The sequence below is a fragment of the Mandrillus leucophaeus genome, unplaced genomic scaffold (assembly GCF_000951045.1).
Source record: "Mandrillus leucophaeus isolate KB7577 unplaced genomic scaffold, Mleu.le_1.0 Scaffold670, whole genome shotgun sequence".
Classification (NCBI taxonomy): Eukaryota; Metazoa; Chordata; class Mammalia; order Primates; family Cercopithecidae; genus Mandrillus; species Mandrillus leucophaeus.
Genome location: NW_012107253.1, coordinates 450194 through 472114, shown reverse-complemented (window position 1 = coordinate 472114; position 21921 = coordinate 450194). Strand labels below are relative to the sequence as shown.

The window sequence follows — 21921 nt, the reverse complement described above, 5'->3', positions numbered from 1 at the left end:
GAAAAAAAAAAAAAAAATGACATTTTCCATCTCTTGGTACAAAGCTGAATATATTACTCTTATTAATATTGTCTTCCACCAAAAAGTATTTTTAGTAGAGATGAGGTTTCACCATATTGGCCAGACTGGTCTCAAACTCCTGGCCTCAAGTGATCCGCCCTCCTCAGCCTCCCCAAGTGCTGGGATTACAGGCCTGGCCTGATTTTAAAAGAAATTAGAATAATACTTTCATGGGTTCCTCAAAGTTTCATAGGCCCTGGGCACTGTGCCTAGTGGGTAAGTTGTCCTTGCGTATGAGTTTTAAAGTTACTTGAACCTCACATTGTTTTTTCGGTCCTAGGAGTGAGAGGATTGTTACTCATTTCTGGTTCTTGGCTGTGCTCTGGATAGTTGAAATTGTTTAGCAGATTGGCCTCCAGATAAGTAAGGCATTGTTGTTGGACATAGTGAATTCATGTTCTGGAAGGTTGGGCCCTAAGGGAGCAAAGTGGACTCTGTAGAGTTAAATGAGGGCAGAGTATGGTGAGAAGGCAAATTTTGAAACATTGTGAACATGAGACAATTGCAAATTGGCAGAAAACTGGGAAAAGCATTTTAATAAACAGAAATGCTATGGATAAAAATCACAGAGGTAGAAATTAAGTCAGAAAGGAGAATATTGACCTAATTTAGAACACAGGGGTCAATTTAGGGTATATCAAGCTAAAAGCTCAGACAGATAGGGAAAATCTGTGGATACAAAAGTGCGGAGTTTGGATTTGCTGATTAATGTGTGGTCATCTTAGTTAAGTTTCTAATGAGAGAGCCTGCACAGAACCCTTCTTTTTTTTTTTTGAGACAGAGTCTCGCTCTGTCACCCAGGCTGGAGTGTAGTGGCGCAATCTCGGTTTACTGCAAGCTCCACCTCCCGGGTTCACGCCATTCTCCTGCCTCAGCCTCCCGAGTAGCTGGGATTACAGGCACCCACCACCATGCCTGGCTAATTTTTTTTGTATTTTTTTAGTAGAGACAGGGTTTCACTGTGTTAGCCAGGATGGTCTCGATCTCCTGACCTCGTGATCCGCCTGCCTTGGCCTCCCAAAGTGCTGGGATTACAGGTGTGAGCCACCGCCCCTGGCCAGAACCCTTCCTTTAAGGTGTTAAGAATACTGTGGCATGGTGGGTGCAACTTTATCTTTTTTTTTTTTTTTTTTTTTTGACACCAGGTTTTGCTCTTGTTGCCTGGGCTGGAGTACAATGGCATGATCTCGGCTCACTGCAACCTCTGCCTCCTGGACTCAAGTGATTCTCCTACCTCAGCCCCACAAGTTGAGGCCCAGCTAATTTTTATATTTTTAGTAGAGATGGGGTTTTACCATGTTGGCCAGGCTGGTCTTGAATTCCTGACCGTAGGTGATCTGCCCACCTCAGTATCTTCTTAATTTATTTAACCTTTTCTCCTAAGAGCACAGAGGTCATTATTTCTAGGTAATAAATCTCCCTAACTCAAATTAAGAGATCAACCATTGCTGATATGGGGCTTGGAGGGGCAAGGGCAAGAGTGGACCCTAAATCTAGTTTAAAATTACACAAATAAAAACAGTAGACAGCAAAGCATAGTGAAAATAGCAATGAGGCCTGAACTGTAGTTTCAGCTCCCTCACTGGACATGAGAGCCTCAGACAGATCACTTTACCTCTCACCCCAGGTTTCTCATCTGCAAAATGAGACAGAGAATGAGGGGGTTTGGGGGAATGAGATAATCTTTAAGAGCTGCTCCCAATGTAAAATCTGATGATTCAGTGTCTTTTTCATAAATTGGAATTAAATATTCTTTAATATCATGAAGTCTGCTTTTGCCTATAGTGTTTTAAATTATTAAGGATTGAGTTTCTCATTTCGTATTCAATCTGTATCATGAATTCCCCCTCTTGTTGTCTTCTGTCCTGCTTGGAGCACCGTGAGGATGGTTACAAAGAAGTAGACTAAGAATTTGCTTCAGGGTAAAATCTAATGGAGAGTTTAAGTATAGTTGTCTGCCTAGTTGTGGCATGATTTATTTGAAACATCCTTCCTTTGGTATTCAGCTTAAACATTTAACTGCAAAAAAAAAAAAGTTACAGACATTTGAACAAGAGAAATCAGAAATGCATGCAAAGAGGCCCCATTCCTCTCCCTTCACTGTCCCTGATTGCTTTTCATGGTAGTTGATCTTTTCCTGTGGTTTGGGGAAACCAAGAGTTGTAGGAGATGTTAATAGTACTTGGTTTTTGTTGTTGTCGTTGTTACTGTTTTGAGATGGAGTTTTGCTCTTGTTGCCCAGGCTGGAGTGCAGTGGTACCATCTTGGCTCACTGCAACCTCTGCCTCCCAGGTTCAAGCGATTCTTCTGCCTCAGCCTCCTTAGTAGCTGGGATTACAGGCATGTGCCAACACGCCTGGCTAATTTTTGTATTTTTAGTAGAGACAGGGTTTCACCATGTTGGTCAGGCTGTTCTCGAACTCCTGACCTCGTGATCCACCCACCTCAGCCTCCCAAACTGTTGAGATTACAGGCATGAACCACTGCACTGGCCAATAGTACTTGTTATCTCACTAGTTGAGGTTAATGGCAGCTAATGAATCTTATCTTTCCTCTGCTGGAGAAGTCTGTATTATCCAGTCAATAGCTAATCAATTGATTAAAAGAGATAAGCCAACCTTTGGCACGAAGCATACATGCCTTTCATTCTGGATTATTTTCTTTAAAATTTGTTGCTATCAACACTTGGGGCTCAGAGGTATAGACTCTGAAATGATAGTTATTTTCCTTTTGTATACTTAATATAATGTGCATTTCTCTAGGAGCAGAAAGTAATAATGAAGGAGTGATCTGCTACCCTTGAAACCTGTACTGGGATTATCATTCATTCAATGTGTGTTTAACTTCGCATTTTGTACAAGGCACTATGCTAGTGCTGGAAACATCAGTAAAGCCAAACCGACTTAAGTCCTGTCCTAATGAAGGAGAACTAGCAAGAAATACAGTAAATATAGTAAATGAATAAAGTATATAGTATGTAAAAGGTGATCCAAACTGGAGGAGGGAAAGGGCAGGATAAGGGTTGGGGAGTTGCAGTTTAAAATGGACGTACATGGGGATTGAGTTGGCCTGTGGAAAAGCTGACATTCAAGCAGGTCCTTGACTTGGAGGGAAAGGCCTGTGTGGCTATGGAAGGGAAGCGCATTCCAGGCAGAGGAATCCTCTCTGTGTGCCAGGTACATCATGCTGAGTACTGCGGGGGCACAGATGGATAATACGTGGTTTCTACCACTGGGGATTGACAGGCTAGAAACAAAATTCAGGCTTGAAGATAAATGCAGAGAAGCCTTATGGCAAGGTAGAATTTTTCTAAGGTCCTCTGTTGAATAATACAAGCTAAGAAAATATGAAAAATTATTCCCATTTCAAGAATGAAGCCAGGTTAAGTGGTAGACCAAAGGACCTCTATCAGGAAAGCTTCTCACTCTTGGCTCTGAGCCGTCTTCCTCCTCAGAAGTTGCTGCCTCTCCCTGAGGCCGCACGCTGCCGTGAGTCCTTCTGACCCTCCGTGAGTCACCCCACTGCCATGACTCCTTCGGAGGGGGTGTCTGACCTTTTGCTTCAGGCCTCTTCTGGGCCTCACATAAACCCTTGTGAAGCTGAAGATGGGAGCTCTCATCTTCTCTAACCCAGAGCCAACCTTGGCCTCTCTGAGTCATTTGCTGCCAGTGCCCTGTGTTCGTTGTTGGGAAGAGAGGGATTTTCAGGCATCCCGCCCCTCACCCACCTGACCTAACCATGTGGATTCCTGACACCACAGGCAGAGGACTGTTCTTCAGGTTCCTCTGAAGACCACCTATTCAGATGCTTGCTGCTTTTCCTTCTGGCCTGTGATGGCAGAGACCCCGCCCCAGCAATTTCCACCTCACACTCCATTCTCATAAGTAGGTAGAATTTTCTCATCCCATAGTTATGGTTGAGGAGGAGACAGATGCTGAGAAGTTAAATAATCTACCCCAAATCACACAGCTGTGAGTGATGGGGCCTGTACTTCTGTTGCACCAAGCTACTGTCCATCAGGGACTTGCCTCACCCTTGCTTTCTGCCAGCCCTGGGCTTGCCTTAGAAAGGACATCATATGCATAAGACACTGGTTAAAAGGTACAGCATGGTCCCTGGAGATGCTCACTCTTACAACTGGCCTGTCCTTGGGGCAGCAGCTCCTCACAGGCCCCTACGAGGTGGACCTCCTACCTGTGGCTGCCGGGACCCTCCTCTCCATCACAGGTCTTCCTCCTCAAGAACCTTTCTGGTTTCCTGTTGCTTTTTGTATTAAATATTTCCCTTAGGTTAGCATCCTGAGTGTCCCTTTTACTGGTCGTCCACTCCCCGTGTCTGCAAACAACTTCGTTTTCAGCCTTGGTGCTCTGACTCAGCTGCTTCTACCATGCACATAGGATTTAGGTGCATTCAGGACCTGTCCCTTCTTTTCAAGGGCCTTGCCAGTGCCTACTTGTTGTCATTATCTTTGCACAGATAACCTTCCTAGATAACCCCACCCCAGGAAACTGTCCCCATATGCCGGGTTCCCTCCGCCATGATTAGTTTGTATTTGTGAATATGTTACTTAGTTGTGTTTCCTGAATATTTATTTGGTTTTCCAAGCTAAATTGTAATTTATTTGAAGGCACAAACCAAGTCTCATAATTCTATTAAGTACCTAGAAGTAGTAGTAAATTATTGTTAATGCTCCAATTGGCTAATGTCTATTTCATCTTTTACTTACCAGATTTACAAATGCTTAATATTCTGAAATATTTCACTCTCATTTACAAAAACATCAGATTCTAATAAGCAGAAGATAAAGTTCAATGCCCCCAGCACATAGCAGTTTTGAGTTGCACTTTTAAACTCACTTCTTAATCCATTTCAGGGTTTTCAATTGTTCACAGTTAATTCTTCTTACCAAGGGTGTATTACACTTGCTCAGCATTGAATGATATGGAAAGAACGGCCTTTCTTTCCTGCATAACTGACTTTACTTTTGTTCATAGGTTGAAATCAGCCCTTCCATTTCACTGCAGTATTATATTAGTGGCATTTTTATTTAGGAAAAAAAAGCTTTCTTCCACATGAACTTTTGTTACAAATCAGTTTATTGGGGCCAATCAATGGGCAAGACCTATGAAAGGGTGTGGATTATCTGGTTGGTCCTTTGTGTGGCAAAAGGCTTAGATGCTGCTTAGTACTCGCTCATTCTTCATCATGTAAAGAAGTGTTTTTTTGAAGGATCAACACCTGACTGAGCCCTGCCTTTTTCATGGAAATGTTTTCACCTGAGTTGCTGCTTATGGTACTAAGAATTAGTTAACTAATACTTATTTAACCTTGGAACAATGTTTATCATAATCCGATTGGCAGATAGTCATTTTACTTAGGCTCTTTCTTTGTAGCATCAGGACTAGCAAATCTCAGCAAAGAGTATGCTGGGAGCAATTTCTTTTTTCCCAAATAGGTTATCACTCTGCTTTTTTTGCTTTCTGTCAAGGGGCATGTTTGGGCACTGTGGACATTAAGGCTGGTGGCCACACATTAGCAAGGTGAAGGTCCCCTCTTGGGATGAGCACCACTTTTATTTTTAAAGCTGCATCCCCATTTCATGCTGCTGGCAGCGTTTCCCTTCAGACGAATCCCTTGCAATTTATCACAATACATTTGGAGCTGGTTTTCATGATAAAGCTTCCTTACGAGCATTACCACTAATTAATACACAAAATGGACCGGCACAACTTAATAATTTGGTAATGTTTTTCAATGTTTTCTTAAAGATGACGCTTTACAAGTCAAGACCCGAACTTGCCTGGGTCATGACCTCTTTGCAGTGTTTGGAGTCTTGTTAAACAAGAAGAAAAGCAAAACATAAATTAGCGTCTCCATTATAAGTTGCTGTACATTTCCCAATCTCTCAACACTTTGAAGAGCATAGTCACTGTTAATGTAAGAACATCTCATGAGGAAACTGGCAGTGATTTTAAAAGTCCAGCTTTCTGGAATGAGTAAGAAGCTTCTTCCTCAGTGCCACTCTTCTAGGGCCAGCATTGTCCTTTGTGAGAGAGGAGCAAGATGAGGAAGTTTGCATTATGGACTATGGGACATTAAAAAGCTAAGGAAAAAGAGAAGTAACAGTTACCTTTAATCATACTGAGGTATCGGCATGTGTGGCCTTTGGCATCTCTTAGCCTTTAGGACTGTGTTCCCAAGTTTGCAATTGGAATTTAGTGTTAAAAAAATACTTTAAGTATAAAAGCACTACTTTTTGTTACAGTAAAAATGTGTGTCTTTACTCGATTGCAATTACTGCAACACCCCAGCTTTTGTTGTTATTTTGCCCTTGGACTTATTTATTTCTGTTCCTCTGGCTTAGAATGTCCTTCCCCTTCATCTTCCTAATCAACCTACTCATTCCTTAAGACTCAACTCATGTATCATCTCATCCAGAAAAAGCTTTCTCTGCCACGTGTTTCTTCCCTCTACCTGACATCCTTGTGCATAATACTTCCACCTTGCCATATTGTATTATAATTATCTCTTTTGTATCTGTCTTTCTGTGGAAGGTCTGTTGCATATTAATCTAGGAACTTGGTAAATGTCTGATAATAAGCATTTGATTTTTGCCTAGTTGGTTCCTCAAATAATAACAATGATTACGCTTTAATCTGAATACTCACAGGTGTACTTCTATCTTATATTCTTTGCGCACTCATCTGTTAAGCTAATGGCTAATTGTACCAGAGGGTCTCAGCTTTGTTTCTTTGATCTGCATTGGCTTGTGGTGGTACATTGCCCATTCTTGGCACAGCAGGTGGATAAAAACAACGAGTAACATTGAGAAAGGCTGATGTGTCTTATTGACAGTAGTGGTATAATGTTTACCAAACCCAAATTGAAATTGTTTTGGTTTCTTAAAATCTTTTCCTGATAGCACATTTATTTTAATGTTCTGAATTTCTAAGATCTGTGTATAAGTTCAATGATTAGTCTTTACTGAAGACTTATCTATGGACTGAGTGTATATTATAAATCTAGTGACATAAGTTTAAAACTTATTCCTCTTCCATTTTCCAAGTAAACTTTTTTAGTAATGTGTTTTTCTTTGTAAAGAGAGGCAGTATATGATTTGGGTCTGGATCCGGTTTCCAGTCTTGGCTCCATCATGTATTGGTTATTTGACCTCGAACACAAATGACTTATATCTGTGAGACTCAATAGCTTCGTCAGTAAAATGGGGATAGTACTAGTACTGCATTTTCATGAGTATAATGAACATTAATTGAGAGACTGATCTGGAGAGGTGCCATACTGCAAAAGAGGATTAAGCGGAGGTCTCCCTATTAAATGGTGAGATACCCAGAAGCATTACCCTGTTGACTCCAGTATGCTGGCAACGAGGCTTTATAGTCTTTGGGAAGGAAGATTCTTCTCTGGGAAGAATGTACGCATACTGACCTTTGAGGGACCCCCAGTAGTCAGCCAAGTCTTACCTAATCATCCTATAGTGAAGCTCCTGGACACAGAATTTCCAGTCATAGTTTAGCTCTTTTTTTTTTTTTTTGAGACAGAGTCTCGCTCTGTCGCCCAAGCTGGAGTGCAGTGGCACGATCTCGGCTCACTGGGTTCATGCCATTTTCCTGCCTCAGCCTCTCGAGTAGCTGGGACTATAGGCGCCTGCCACCATGCCTGGCTAATTTTTTTTGTATTTTTAGTAGAGACTGGGTTTCACCCTGTTAGCCAGGACGGTCTCGATCTCCTGACCTTGTGATCTGCCTGCCTTGGCCTCCCAAAGTGCTGGGATTACAGGTGTGAGCCACCACACCCAGCCCATAGTTTAGCTCTTAAATATGAATAGCTGTCCAGTAATCACCACTTTGAGGAAAGCCTCCTGTAAACAAATTGGAAAAAGGGGCAAGTCATAGGAAACAGACAAAACAAAGAACAGAAGAAAACATCATTTTTGCATTCTATAATATTCACAGGTTTGTTTTTTGAGATGGAGTCTCACTTTGTCTATCACCCAGGCAGGAGTGCAGTGGTGCCATCTCGGCTCACTCCAGCCTCAGCCTCCTGGGCTCAAGCAATCTTCTCACCTCAGGCTCCCAAGTAGCTGGGACTACAGGCATCTGCCACCACACCCAGCTAATTTTGGTATTTTTGTCAAGACGAGGTTTCACCATGTTACCCATACAGGTCTCAAACTCCTGGGCTCAAGCAATCTGTCCATCTGGGCCTCCCAAAGTGCTGGGATTACAGGTGTGAGCCACTGGCCTCAGAGATCTAAAACAAGATATTGTATTTTAATTGCACAGGATGCAATTTAAAAAGAAAACATTCAGAAAACAAGAATAGCTCTTAGAACTGAAAAATAAGTTAGTTTAAAGGTTGGAAGACAAAGTTGATACTAACCTGAAAAGTATTAGAAAGAGAAAGAAATAAAAACTAAGAGTAAAAAAATAAGAAAATTAGAAGATTTGTCCTAGAGGATCAATATCCAACTAAGAGGTTCCCAGTGGGTGATACAGAGAAAATGAATGGGAGGAAGTCTCCAGGAAACATAGTTCCTAGAATTGAATGATTGGAATTTCCAGTTTAGAAAGAAGGTATCTAGTGCCAGCAAAATGAGTATAGAAGGAACCATCTTAGGATATGTAGTTTTCAAATTGCAGAACATAGGGATGAAGAAAAGATTCTGAAAGTTTTGTATTAAAAAGGTTAGAAACAAAAGATCAAAGATCAGATAGCATTTGTCTTTTAGCCTTCAGTGCCTTCAAAATTGCAAGAAAAAATTATTTCTAACCTTTTTATTTATTTATTTTTTGAGACAGTTTCGTTCTTGTTGCCCAGGCTGGAGTGCAATGGTGTGATCTCGGCTCACTGCAACCTCTGATTCTTGAGTTCAAGCATTCTCCTACCTCAGCCTCCCAAGTAGCTGGGATTACAGGACATGCCACCATGCCCAGCTAATTTTGTATTTTTAGTAGAGATGGGATTTCACCATGTTGGTCAGGCCGGTCTCAAACTCCTGACCTCAGGTGATCACCTGCCGTGGCCTCCCACAGCATTGGAATCACAGGCATGAGCCAGCGCACCCAGCCTCTAACCTTATTTTTTACAACTAGACAAACTATTAAGACAAAGGATACAATATTAAGGCTAGAATAAAGGTATTTCGAGATATGCAAGGTCTTTAAAATTTTACCGGCTGGGCGCAGTGACTCAAGCCTGTAATCCCAGCACTTTGGGAGGCCGAGATGGGTGGATCACGAGGTCAGGAGATCGAGACCATCCTGGCTAACACGGTGAAACCCCGTCTCTACTAAAAAATACAAAAAACTAGCAGGGCGAAGTGGCGGGCGCCTGTAGTCCCAGCTACTTGGGAGGCTGAGGCAGGAGAATGGTGTAAACCCAGGAGGCGGAGCTTGCAATGAGCTGAGATCCGGCCACTGCACTCCAGCCTGGGCGACAGAGCGAGACTCCATCTCAAAAAAAAAAAAAAAAAAAAATTTTACCTCCCTCTCACTCTTTCTCAGGAAGCTTTTGGGTATATGCAGCACAGACAAGGGGATAGATGAGGAAAAGGAAGGCTAGGATACAGGGAATCTAACAGAGGAGAGAGGAACGCTCCAGAACTTCAGCTGTGCCCCAGGCCTAGTGAGTCACCACTTCAGATTGAACTGTGAACACAGAGGACTCCTGGAGGGGAATTTCTTCAAGAACGCAACTTTAAACTATGTAATATGTTTGAATATACTGAAAGGAGACTTGTGATTGTGTTTAGAGACAAACTGTGGTAAGTACCTGGTAAACTAAGCGAAGGGGAAAAAGGCAATTAACTCCAGTAAAACAAAATGTTGTCCAAGAAAGGAAATTTAATAGTACTCTGTGTGGCCTAACTGTAAACCACATTTGTATAAACATAATAAATACTGAATATAGATTTAACTAAAGACTGTGAAATAACTATATTGGAAGGACATAAAAAGGGGCATGTGGTGGGGGAAGGGGGGTAGTGCAAAATTAATAACAAATCCTCATCTTCTATGGGAGGAATTTGAAGCGGAAAACAGGCCGGGTGCGGTGGCTCACGCCTGTAATCCCAGCACTTTGGGAGGCTGAGGTGGGCAGATCATGAGGTCAGGAGATGGAGACCATCCTGGCTAACATGGTGAAACCCTGTCTCTACAAAAAAAAATACAAAAAATTAGCTGGGCATGGTGGCGGGCGCCTGTGGTCCCAGCTACTTGGGAGGCTGAGGTGGGAGAATGGCGTGAACCCGGGAGGCAGAGCTTGCAGTGAGCCAAGATCGCACCACTGCACTCCAGCCTGGGCAGCAGAGCAAGACTCCGTCCGTCTCAAAAAAACATAAAGCTGAAAATAGAAATCTAAAACTAGTAATGTAACCTTATTATTTAAAGATAAGGAAGTAAATAGAAGAAGAAAAGCTAAGAGAATTGAAAATGGTTGCCTTTGAAGAAAGGGAACTGAGAATGGTAGCATAAGCCTGGCATAGTTTTTAAACTTTTTTTTTTAATATTTCAGCATTAAAAATAAAAATGAAAAATATTAAATGTGACAATTATGGAAAGCACTTTAGCCCATGCCTTTTACTGTTCAGTGTTGCATAAATGTAAACTATTATTACCCTGCTCTGTACTAAAGCCTTGTAAAGCCAGCGCCACATACTATCTATTCATTTCATCTTTTTTCCCCAATTCCCACCATACATGTGCCATGTTGGCTCTAAGGAAGGAATTACATACATACATGTCAGTATCTTTCCATTTGGTTTGTGTATCTTCCTGATTTACTAATCCATTGTTTTATTGATGTGAATGAGAAGGAGCTGTTCACATGTTGCCACTTTCTGAATCATGTTGGTACCTTTCTTCAGGATTTTCAGGAAAATCCTGAATTGTTTTCTTCTCTTTTGCCAACCATTTGCATTTGCAAGATTAAATAAATGGCTTTTGCAAATTGTGTTCAAGCTTACTGTAGTTTCCTAATTAGTCTTATGTACATTTTAACACATTTTCTCCCTATGATCAGGGCCGCAAGCTTCTTATCATTGGGACCACTAGCCGCAAAGATGTCCTTCAGGAGATGGAAATGCTTAATGCTTTCAGCACCACCATCCACGTGCCCAACATTGCCACAGGAGAGCAGCTGTTGGAAGCTTTGGAGGTGAAAATGAGTCAATGGATTGCACACTGTTTATAAGAAAGGAATTGAGGCTGAAATAAGTGGTACCACATTATACCTGGTGTTTGGTTTTTATGCTAATCCAGAACATGGGGCCCAAGGATATTACAGGTTGTGTATCCCTTATCCGAAATGCCTGGGACTAGGCCAGGCACGGTGGCTCACGCCTGTAATCCCAGCACTTTGGGAGGCCAGGGCAGGTGGATCACTTGAGGTCAGAAGTTCGAGACCAGCCTGGCCAACATGGTGAAACTCTGTCTCTACTAAAAATACAAAAATAAGCCAGGCATGGTGGCAGGCGCCTGTAGTCCCAGCTACTCAGGAGGCTGAAGTAGGAGAATTGCTTCAACCTGGGAGGTGGAGGTTGCAGTGAGCCAAGATTGTGCTACTGCACTCCAGTCTGGGCGAGAGAGCAAGACTCTGTCTAACAACAAAAAATGCCTAGGACCAGAAGTGTTTCAGATTTCAGATTTTTTCAGATTTTGGAATACTGCATTATATTTAGGTTGAGCATCTCTAATCTGGAAATCTGAATTGCTTTAGTGAGCATTTCCTTTGAATGTCATGTTGGCACTCAAAAAGTTTCCGATTTTGGAGCATTTTAGATTTCAGATTTTTGGATTAGGGATACTCAACCTGTACCTCCAGTTGTTTTCAGGAATTAGAGGAGAAAGATGAGTATACATGACAGTGAATTAATTTCCCATTCCTCAATGTAGGCAGCTACAAACTGCCAGGAATTAATTGCTCTGTATCCAGCATGAGTGATGTATATAGATTACTTGGACCAGAAACTTGAATGGGTGGCAGTGTGGGGGTAAGGTAATCACTGTATAGAAAAATTAACCATTCATAATGGCTTTTAGCACATTTCCTTGCATTTAATAAATTGGAACGATGATTAAAGCCTTAGAAGTGTCAAAAACTACAGAAGTAAAAGGAACTTTATTAACAAGTTTAGAAATAGAAATGTTTTCTTAATTTTTTGAAAATGACAAAGTCATTTTTAAAGAATGTTCTTCATTTAACTTTTAATATCAATATTCACAAGTGACTTGGTGAGCTGTATTGGAAAATGTTACCTACTGAGTTGTTCAGCAGTGGTACAGTCAGTAAAGCTTCTTAAAGTCCTCAAGGCCCCCAACAAAATAGAAACGTATCTATATGATAAATGTTTCAGGTTACCCATGTAGGCAGGTTTTGTGCAGGAACTGGGTAAGAGAATTAAAGGTGGTTTGCTTTGACACATACAGATTGTTCCTAGAAAAGAATGTTAAAATTTTTAATTTATATTTATTATGGATTGGAGCTATTTTTTTCCCCAGCAAATACAAGTTATATGGAGGTCCATAAGAAAATGGGGTTTAGGATACCAGTTTTCACTTTCATGATTGCACCTAATGGGTTTAGGAAGGTCAGACTGGATTTTAAAGTAGAAGACAATTCTATCAACCTGAACAGTTAGGTAGTTCTTATCACTCTTCTTTTAAAGGTAAATAGAATTAACCAATGTTGATGTGTTCACTGTAAAAGTGCTTTGATTATTGTTTATTGTTTTTGTAGCTTTTGGGCAACTTCAAGGATAAGGAACGCACCACAATTTCTCAGCAAGTCAAAGGGAAGAAGGTCTGGATAGGAATCAAGAAGTTACTCATGTTGATCGAGATGTCCCTACAGGTAAGGGACTTCCTTCTCCATATGACTCAGACAGAACAAAGCTTCAGGACACACCAAGAGGGTTCAGTATTTCCTTTGCCAAGGGTTTTAATTAAAGTTTTGATTTTCTTATATTATTTCCAAACTTAATTTGGTAGCCTGCTTCTGAGATTGACCACTTACCAATACTTTTCAACTTCTTAAAATTCAAAAATGGAAGGAAAGATTATAAAGTTAGTTTTAATTTAGGGAGCCACTAGATCTTAGAACTAGAAAAGACTTCAAAGAGCAATTGTTCTGCTGCCCCCTCATTTTGGAGATGAGGATACTGTGTGTGCCACAGGCTGTCAGTGAATTATCCAAGATCACTTCGCCAGGTTATTGATGGAGAAGGGATGGTGTTGCACCTCAAGTCAGTAGGTGACCACACATATACCAAATGGTGTCTGGGAGACTGTTTTAAGGGACAAGTTAATTAAGTTGTGCAGTCTAGACCTGGGATCTGTATATTTGTCCCTGGCTGGGCTCCTAGAAATTTCATGCAAACTACTGTAGAGTTGAAGCGTCCAGAATCAGGAAGAAAACTAAGCCCCAGGCTGCTGCCTGTGCAAAGACAGATGAAACTTCTTTGGGACTTTCTCATATCTCCTGGCAACTTACCTTTCCTCTTTTTAGAACTCCACCCTTCCATATTCCCATCCTGTGTCTTCTTGTCCTTATCTGACATACTAGTTAGCTGATAAATATCTCCCTATCAAGCCCTATGAATTCAGAGACCTTGGCTCTTACTGTTGAGTCCAAAGTCCCTGGAACAGAGCTAACACATATGAGGGTGCTTAGTAAACTTTTATTACTATTATTATTATTATTATTATTATTATTCTAAGACAGTGTCTCGCTCTGTCTCCCAGGCTGGAATGCAGTGCCATGATCACGGCTTACTGCAGTTTTGACCTCCCAGGCTCAAGCGATCCTCCTATCTCAGCCTCCCCAGCTGGGACTACCAGCATGTGCTACCATACTCAACTAATTTTTGTATTTTTTGTAGAGACGTGGTTCACTATGTTGCCCATGCTGGTCTTGAACTCCTGAGCTCAAGTGATCTATCTGCCTCAGCCTCCCAGAGTGCTGGGATTACAGGCATGCACCACCATGCCTGGCCCTCAGTAACTTCTTTTTTTTTTTTTTTCTTTTGAGACAGTCTCATTCTGTTGCCCAGGCTTGAGTGCAGTGGCATGATCTCGGCTCATTGCAACTTCCACCTCCCAGGTTCAAGGGATTCTCCTGCCTCAGCCTCCTGAGTAGCAGGGATTACAGGTGCCCATCCATCACGCCCGGCTAATTTTTTGTATTTTTAGTAGAGATGGGGTTTCACCATGTTGGCCAAGCTGGTCTTGATCTCCTGACCTCAGGTGATCCGCCCACCTCGGCTTCCCAAAGTGCTGGGATCACAGGCGTGAGCCACTGCACCCGGCCAGTAAACTTTTGTTGGATGAATAACTATAAATTCATTCTGGTCCTAGGTGGACAGAGTGATTGTGTTCTAGGCATCATGTGTTACTTACTGATGGTCCTGCCATTCTGCTAGTATGGGCAGTGAGTGGCAGAGGTGAAGTTTCTGTTTCAGTTACATCTAAAATAGGCTCTTGGACCAATAACACATTGGAAACATGAAGTGAATGCTTTTTAATCTTTTCTGGTAAATTTATCTGAAAATAAAATTTTTGTGGCTTTCAGAAATCTAATTTAATCTACTAAGCTTTCAGATGGACTATTTTTAAGTCAATTAATTTATTTTCCATTATGACCCATAAATTAAAGTTACAGACTAACCACTTTGTTTAGACTTATTCTTGGTAAAGGTGCAAATACAGGTGTATTGGCTCTTTCCTTGAAAAAAAGATAAATCTGTCAGATTGTCAGCTCTTTTTTTTTTTTTTTTAAGTTTCAGTTTAATTTTTTTTTTCAATAATTGCATAGAAGAAACTATGTGGATTTTTTGCCCCAACCCTCATCCCTTTCCCTTCCTTTGATGCCTGCAGGTCAGTGATCAAGTTAATGCTTCTTATGCATGTGGGGTAGAGAGTGAGAGTGGGGCACTCAGGCCTAATCTGCAGCGACTGACATTTCATAGGCCTCTGAGTTTGAACCCCTTCATGTCAAATGGATTTCGTGCAGCTGAGTGAATTCTCTTTAGATCTGCCTTAGAGAGGCTGAGCCTAAGTGAAGAGGCATGTAGTTTTGCAGAATATAAGTCATGTTACCTCTCTGTTCACTACACGCGATTCTGTTAAAACTTGCACAGAGCTGAGGATCTGCTCTGACTGGATGTCACCTGAGGGAATAAAGTCATTTATCTAGATTACTTTTTTCCTCCCTTTCTCCTGACTTTTAATTCCATAGCTACAGGCAAGTCAGTAAGTTGTTGCTCACATATATTAAATATATTTAATGGGCAAAGAACTGCAAGTACCAACTACAACTATGCTTCAGCCAGTTCCTTTTTTTTTTTTTTTTTTTAAGAACTTGACAATTGATTCATATGTAATTCTATTCCCAAAGAGGAAAAATGTTTCTTTTGTTAGCTGTTCACACTTTTTCTTAGTCCTTTGTAGTCTGACCTCTTACCTTTGATACATTTGAAACTTCTGTTCAGTGTTTTTCTGAGATAGAAGAAATCTTAAAAAAAAAAAAAAAAAAGGAAAAAAACTCCGTGGTTGGAGGGGAGTCCGATTGCACATCTACCCACAGCTGCACTGAGCATTTGAAAGTTACTCCTGGAGGGCAGGGAGTTCCCTCTTGGGAAACAGACTCCTGCTCTGAAACATATTTTAAAAGTTAGGTGTGTTTCTTACAATAAAAATTCATCTTCAGGAATTAAAGATGTTTTTAATGATTGTTTTCTAGATAACTTCGTATCTCCTGTGGGCCTACGAGAATAAAGTATATTTAGCAAGTTAGTATAACTATGAATAGAAAATGAAAACCAGTCTAGATAGTTAGTAATAACCACCTGAACCAAGCACCTGAAACAAAAGTTGCACCATTTTTTCTTAGACTCATGACAGGAGACCCAGATTCATCTAGAGATTATTTCAGGAATCAGCAGTACTCTTCATTTTTTTAGTTTTAGCACAACTTTGTTACTACAAAGAAGAAACTATATGACGGATGCTGAAGCTAAGAAAAGCTATATTGTTGATTATGTAGAATTAAGCTATTTTTTAGTTGTTGAATTAACCTCAACTTGGTATCTTCTACTTTGCTGCGACTTTAGTAGACTTTTATACCTTCAACGGATGAATTGGGTGTCATTTGAACCCTGATGAATGGCCCTGTCCAGTCTCACAGCGATGCTTCACAGGTACCAGCACAGGGCACGCCTGGCCCAAGTGCCTATGATGGCCAGTGGGCTTGGGTCTTTTGGAACCCAGTGTACATGGTTCTGGAAAACCCCATTCACTTCCTCCAAATGATGTGATCTGCTTTGTGTGAGAATGCTGGTCAAGGAGCAGGTAATTCAGTGACCTAGCGGAGCACTGATGAAGTGTGAAACCGAACATTGCCTTGGCATGAAGCAAGTGCAGAGTTGTTATAAGGTACCATTAACCCATCTTCATTTCTTCTGATGTATTTAGATGGATCCTGAATACCGTGTGAGAAAATTCTTAGCCCTCTTAAGAGAAGAAGGAGCGTAAGTACACACAACATTTAATGACCATCAACCAAACTTACCACCCTGTTAAATCCCTGTGCCTATTCTAAGAGTTGCTTTCCTAGATAAGTTTGTTTCCATTTATTTGAATTCTTCGCTGTGTTGTAGGTCCGAGAGACCAAGCAAGGAAGTTGGTTGTACTGTTGGTTTGCTCTCCCTGTCCTGCTTCGCAAAACTTCCTTGTCACAATGCAGGAAAAACTTAATGGTACATATTTTATCGGAACCTGCTTTTACATGCATGGAGATGTGACCATTTTCTTTTGTAAAGTGCTCATCTAATAGCAAATGCATAGTGGGAAATGTAGGATAACCATTAAGAAGCTTTTAGTGACTTTTTTTTTTTTTAATAGTTTTTTACAGACCCTCATCTGGTTTTTTGTGTTTTGGTATTTCTTTTGCAGTAGCCCCCTTGATTTTGATTGAAAATGAACTATTTGAAACCCACAGTGACCAAGGGAAGTGACCAAGGTGAAGATGGCCTGGGATCTTCACTGTCTTACTCAAGATACCGGACTAAGTGGAACGTTCTCTACCTTCAACACGTGCTCACTCTGCATGATTAGTGCAATAAAACCCCCTTCCTTATGCGTACTGAGATAGCTTAGTGTCTTGTGGAAGGTGTAAATTTGGTTTAGAATGCTGCGCTTACCTTCCCATGCGGGCTAAAGTGATTCCTTCTTGCTCAGTCCCTCTGTGTGGGAACCATCCAGTACTTGTGGACACTACACGTTTCAGGCTCTCTACTAGCACATCACCCCTGAAAACTCTCAGTCAGTGTAATGAATGTTGCATGACAACAATTAGCCAATTAGAAGGCAGACTTTCTACATCCAAACCTGGCTTAGTAAATCGAGGCGTGGGCCAGAGATCCTCTGACAGCTGTCCTGAGCTAACACTAAAGGTCACTGGGTATTTGGTTAAAGGTCTCCCACAAGACTGGTTATTCTCTTTGCCTGAAGAAACAAGGCATTGAATGTCTAAAATGCTGTTCTCAATCATTGTCAGAGATGTTTTCAAGTTGCAGTCAGAAGATCTTTCTTAATAGAAAGTCAGATGACTACCGTGTTGGTTGTGACTTCCCCTTAGTATAACTAATTTGCTCTGTGGTAAGAGATACGCTAATTATTACCACTTAGTAGATGTTGTTAAAAACATGTGAAAGATAGGTATGGAAAAAGCATACACCCCCAAACAGAAAGGAGTTATTAAAGTAATTTACAAACCTCTCGGCACTAATTAGTGTCCAACTCCAAGTGGGTCAATTCCTTAGTATAATATTAAGGCTTATTAGTATCACTGCTTTTTCCTTAGCTTAATGACTTACTTAGAATTTATCCTTTATTTTAATTCATCTGTACTATCTAGTGTCTAAATAAAACACTATTCTCCAGAAAAATCGTTTTCTAGCCCTCTCCCTCAGTGCTTTATTGTCCATTCCAATACATTGAACACATTTCCTTTACCCTCCACACACTTCTTCCAAAAGGAAGCACCCATTTGAGTCCTTTTGAGGGCAATCTGTCTTATAACTGACTGACTTAGCAGGAATTTAATTAGGTCATATTTGGTGATGAGACTTATGGAGCGTGCCTCTCTCTCCCCATTGCTGCTTAAAATGCAAGGACAAGCAATTAGAAGCCATCCTAAGGTGCTTACACCACACACCACCCATGAGGCTGGTGGCCACAGTGGCACTTGGGTGTGGCTCTTCTGTCATTTGTCCCCATGTGAGAAAGCAAATCATCTCCAAATCTTGCTATTTGTATACTTTTCTTGGAGACTTGTATGTTATATCTTCTTTGTTTTGGGTTTTCTTCCCTAGCTTATTTTGTGGCTTTTAAAGAAGTAGATTGTATTGTGAGCTCCTGTGATTCCTGGTGGCCAGTATCCTGGATTCCTCTAAGAGCTTGCCTCTTGCCTCCTCATGAAAGCAGCACACATTGTGTTAACTTATGTCTCTTGTTAAATGAGCTTAATGTCTTTGTGTTTTGTCCAAAACTATATTGAAAAATATAAATATTGTTTAATGCAAATGAAGGAATGCAATAAAGAGTAAATATACTTGAAAATGTTCTGTAGACCAGTGTTTTCATATAGAACCACATGGACAGCTGACAGGAATGGAGGAAGAAGGAGGGGGCTCAGGAAAGAAACCTCTCCTTGTTTTGTTACAAGTAGCATAATGTGAGGGATGATTTTTATGTTAAAAATCTCTTAATTATTTAGAAAGTATAGTTATTTAAAAACCGATCATTACAGTATCAGAAAAAGTTAATATATGACAATCTTTATACTTTATACTTATTTTAACTTACTAAAAAAAAAATGCAGGAGGCTGAGGCAGGAGAATGGCGTAAACCCGGGAGGCCGAGCTTGCAGTGAGCCAAGGTGGCGCCACTGCACTCCAGGCTGGGTGACAGAGCGAGACTCCGTCTCAAAAAAAAAAAAAAAAAAAAATGCCTGGCACGGTGGCTCATACCTGTAATCCAAGAACTTTGGGAGGCTGAGGCGGGCGGATCACTTGAGGTCGGGAGTTCAAGACCAGCCTGGCCAACATGGTGAAACCCCATCTCTACTAAAAATGCAAAAAATAGTCGGGTGTGGTGGCACATGCCTGTAATCCCAGCTACTCAGGAGGCTGAGGCAGGAGAATCACTTGAACCTGGAGGCAGAACCAGAGTAGCTGGGATTACAGGCATGTGCCACCACACTCGGCTGTTTTTTGCATTTTTAGTAGAGACAGGTTTTCACCATGTTGGCCAGACTGGTCTTGAACTCCTGACCTCAAGTGATCCGCCCACCTCAGCCTCCCTGTTCTTGGATTACAGGCATGAGCCACCGTGCCAGGCATTTTTTTTTTTTTTTAGTAAGATAAAATAAGTATAAAGCATAAAGATGGTTATATATTAACTTTTTCTGATACTGTAGGTTGCAGTGAGCCGAGATCACGCCACTTGCACTCAGCCTGGGCAACAGAGCAATACTTTGTCTCAGAAAAAAGAAAAAACTCAGGTACCTAAGCCACAAACAAGGTTAGTAATAAGAGTTGTCACTCAATTAAACTACTCCTTTCTGTGAAATGTACAAACCAAGGAACTTAAAGGCTCTCAGTAAGATTGCTTCACATGGTTCATTTTTGTATCCTCCATAGTTTTTTACATTTTTCTGAGCTATCAGATCTCTTAGCCTCCTAAACCTTGATCCTTAGCATTGGCTCAGGTTAGGACAGGAGGCAGCTCAGAAAATCCACAAGGCCCTGTGGGGAAGAGGCCAGCTTCAAGAACTTCCACAACGGGAGTTCCTGGGAGGAGGACCCTGAGGCCGACCTGGTCCCTGCATAGCCTTGAGAAGGCGGGTTCTTGAAGCTGCCCAAATATTCTTCAAAGCCAGTGCTGTACAGCAGAGCGTATGAAATTACAGAGTGGCCTGTGAAGAAGCAAAGGAGACTCCAGCTAGCTGCTGCCTTAGGTTTCTTCATCTATGGGTGAATTGTTAACTGGCTATTTTTTTGTCAGAAGATGTTTTTGAGATCAAAACCTCAAAAGAGGACGTTATTTTATCCTTTCTAAATTTGTACATCTTCACTGGGACATTTTTTTTTTCATGTCACACAGAAAAATTGCATAATTGTGGTTAAAGTCGGAAATGTGTTTTTACTTTAAGGCTGTCTTTTTATATCCTAAAAATTGCAGCCTCCCCTTTAAAAGTTTCAGCAACAAGTCATAAAATCATGGAGTAGAGTGAAGTGTGTACAATAATCAAATCCTGATCAACAGACTTGTTGAAACAGTGAGTCAGCTGTAAACAACCACCCCAGCCCAAACACAGAAGGTGAAAGCAGGATTTCATTTTCCTTGCCTGACAACTTCTTTAAAGAAGTGACTGGGGGCAGCCGGGCGCGGTGTCTCACACCTGTAATCCCAGCGCTTTGGGAGGCCGAGGCAGGCAGATGACCTGAGGTCAGGAGTTCAATGCCAGCCTGACCAACAGGGTGAAACTCCATCTCTATTAAAAATACACAATTAGCCAGGCGTGGTGGCTCATGCCTGTAATCTCAGCTACTTGGGAGGCTGAGGCAGGAGAATTGCTTGAACCTGGGAGGTAGAGGTTGCAGTGAGCCAAGCTCACACCACTGCACTCCAGCCTGGGCAACAAGAGCAAAACTGTCTTAAGTGACTGGGGAAGGGTGTGTATGAGAGTTCAAGAAAGCATGTAAATTGCAGAATTTATTACAAAACGATCTAGAGTTTCTCATCAGCTGGCAAGCCGTACTGAGACTGGGTTCTGGAGATGAGCCCACAAGGGTGTGTGCTGGACGGGCACCATGGCATTAAGATGCAGCAGATAGCGCCTGTGATGGGCAAGCATCCCAAGTGGGTGAAGACAAAATACCCAAGGAAGGATCATGTTTGAAATTTTCCCAGCATATACTCCACACAACTTCTGTCTTACTATTTTGGGAGTAATAGTGGCAGTGTAGCAGCAATGCTTAGCTGCACTGACTTCACTTGAGTGTGCAGACCAGCCACATACACGAGAACATGTCCCTACGTCCAGAGCCACCACAGGAGACAGCATAACACCGAGAATCATCTCGCCATCATGTTTCCTTCTCTGCTTTTTCCCTACCTTCTTTCCTTCGACCTTTCTTTGTACTTCATTCCCTCATCCTTGAACTGTCTCACATGCTTTCCTTCTCTTCTTTCTTCATAAAGTAATACTGCTTTGAAAGATATCTTCTCATTATGTTGTCTCTCTCAGATTTTTAAACAACGTCCTCTTGTGTTTAGATGTTTATAAGTATTTATACGTAGGGGAAAACTACAGGTTCAAGCACAGCTATAAACTGTATTCTCCTTAACCATCAAATAAGATTGGGCGGGGCGTGGTGGCTCACCCAGTAATCCCAACACTTTGGGAGGCTGAGGTGGGAGGACCCCCTGAACCCAGGAGTTTGAGACCAGTGGGCAACACAGCAAGACCCCATCTCTACAAAAGATTTGAATTACCGTGGTGGAGTGCGCCTGAGTCCTAGTTACTTGGGAGGCCGAGGAGGCTCATTTGAGCCCAGGGGTCAAGGCTGTTAAGCCATGATCATGCCACTGTACTCCTGAGTGACATAGACACTTGTCTCTTAAAAATGAAAAACTATGGCCGGGCGCGGTGGCTCAAGCCTGTAATCCCAGCACTTTGGGAGGCCGAGACAGGCGGATCATGAGGTCAGGAGATGGAGACCATCCTGGCTAACACGGTGAAACCCCGTCTCTACTAAAAAATACAAAAAAACTAGCCGGG

General features: G+C 41.6%; 1 protein-coding gene across 5 annotated transcripts in view; it reads left to right on the top strand.

The window, feature by feature from the left end:
• Positions 1-18695, top strand: part of NSF (N-ethylmaleimide-sensitive factor) — a 164549-nt gene extending 145854 nt beyond the window's left edge. For 3 of the 5 annotated variants that reach the window (XM_012001929.1, XM_012001930.1, XM_012001931.1), the window contains 4 exons: positions 11101-11235; positions 12817-12930; positions 16548-16603; positions 17028-18695. In XM_012001929.1, the coding sequence (XP_011857319.1) occupies positions 11101-11235; positions 12817-12930; positions 16548-16603; positions 17028-17049 (327 nt within the window). In that variant the 3' untranslated portion in view covers positions 17050-18695. Of the gene's footprint in view, positions 1-11100; positions 11236-12816; positions 12931-16547; positions 16608-16732; positions 16832-17027 lie in introns of all 5 variants that reach the window. The other 2 variants (XM_012001928.1, XM_012001932.1) reach the window with 2 other exon arrangements.
• Positions 18696-21921: the final 3226 nt, after the last annotated feature.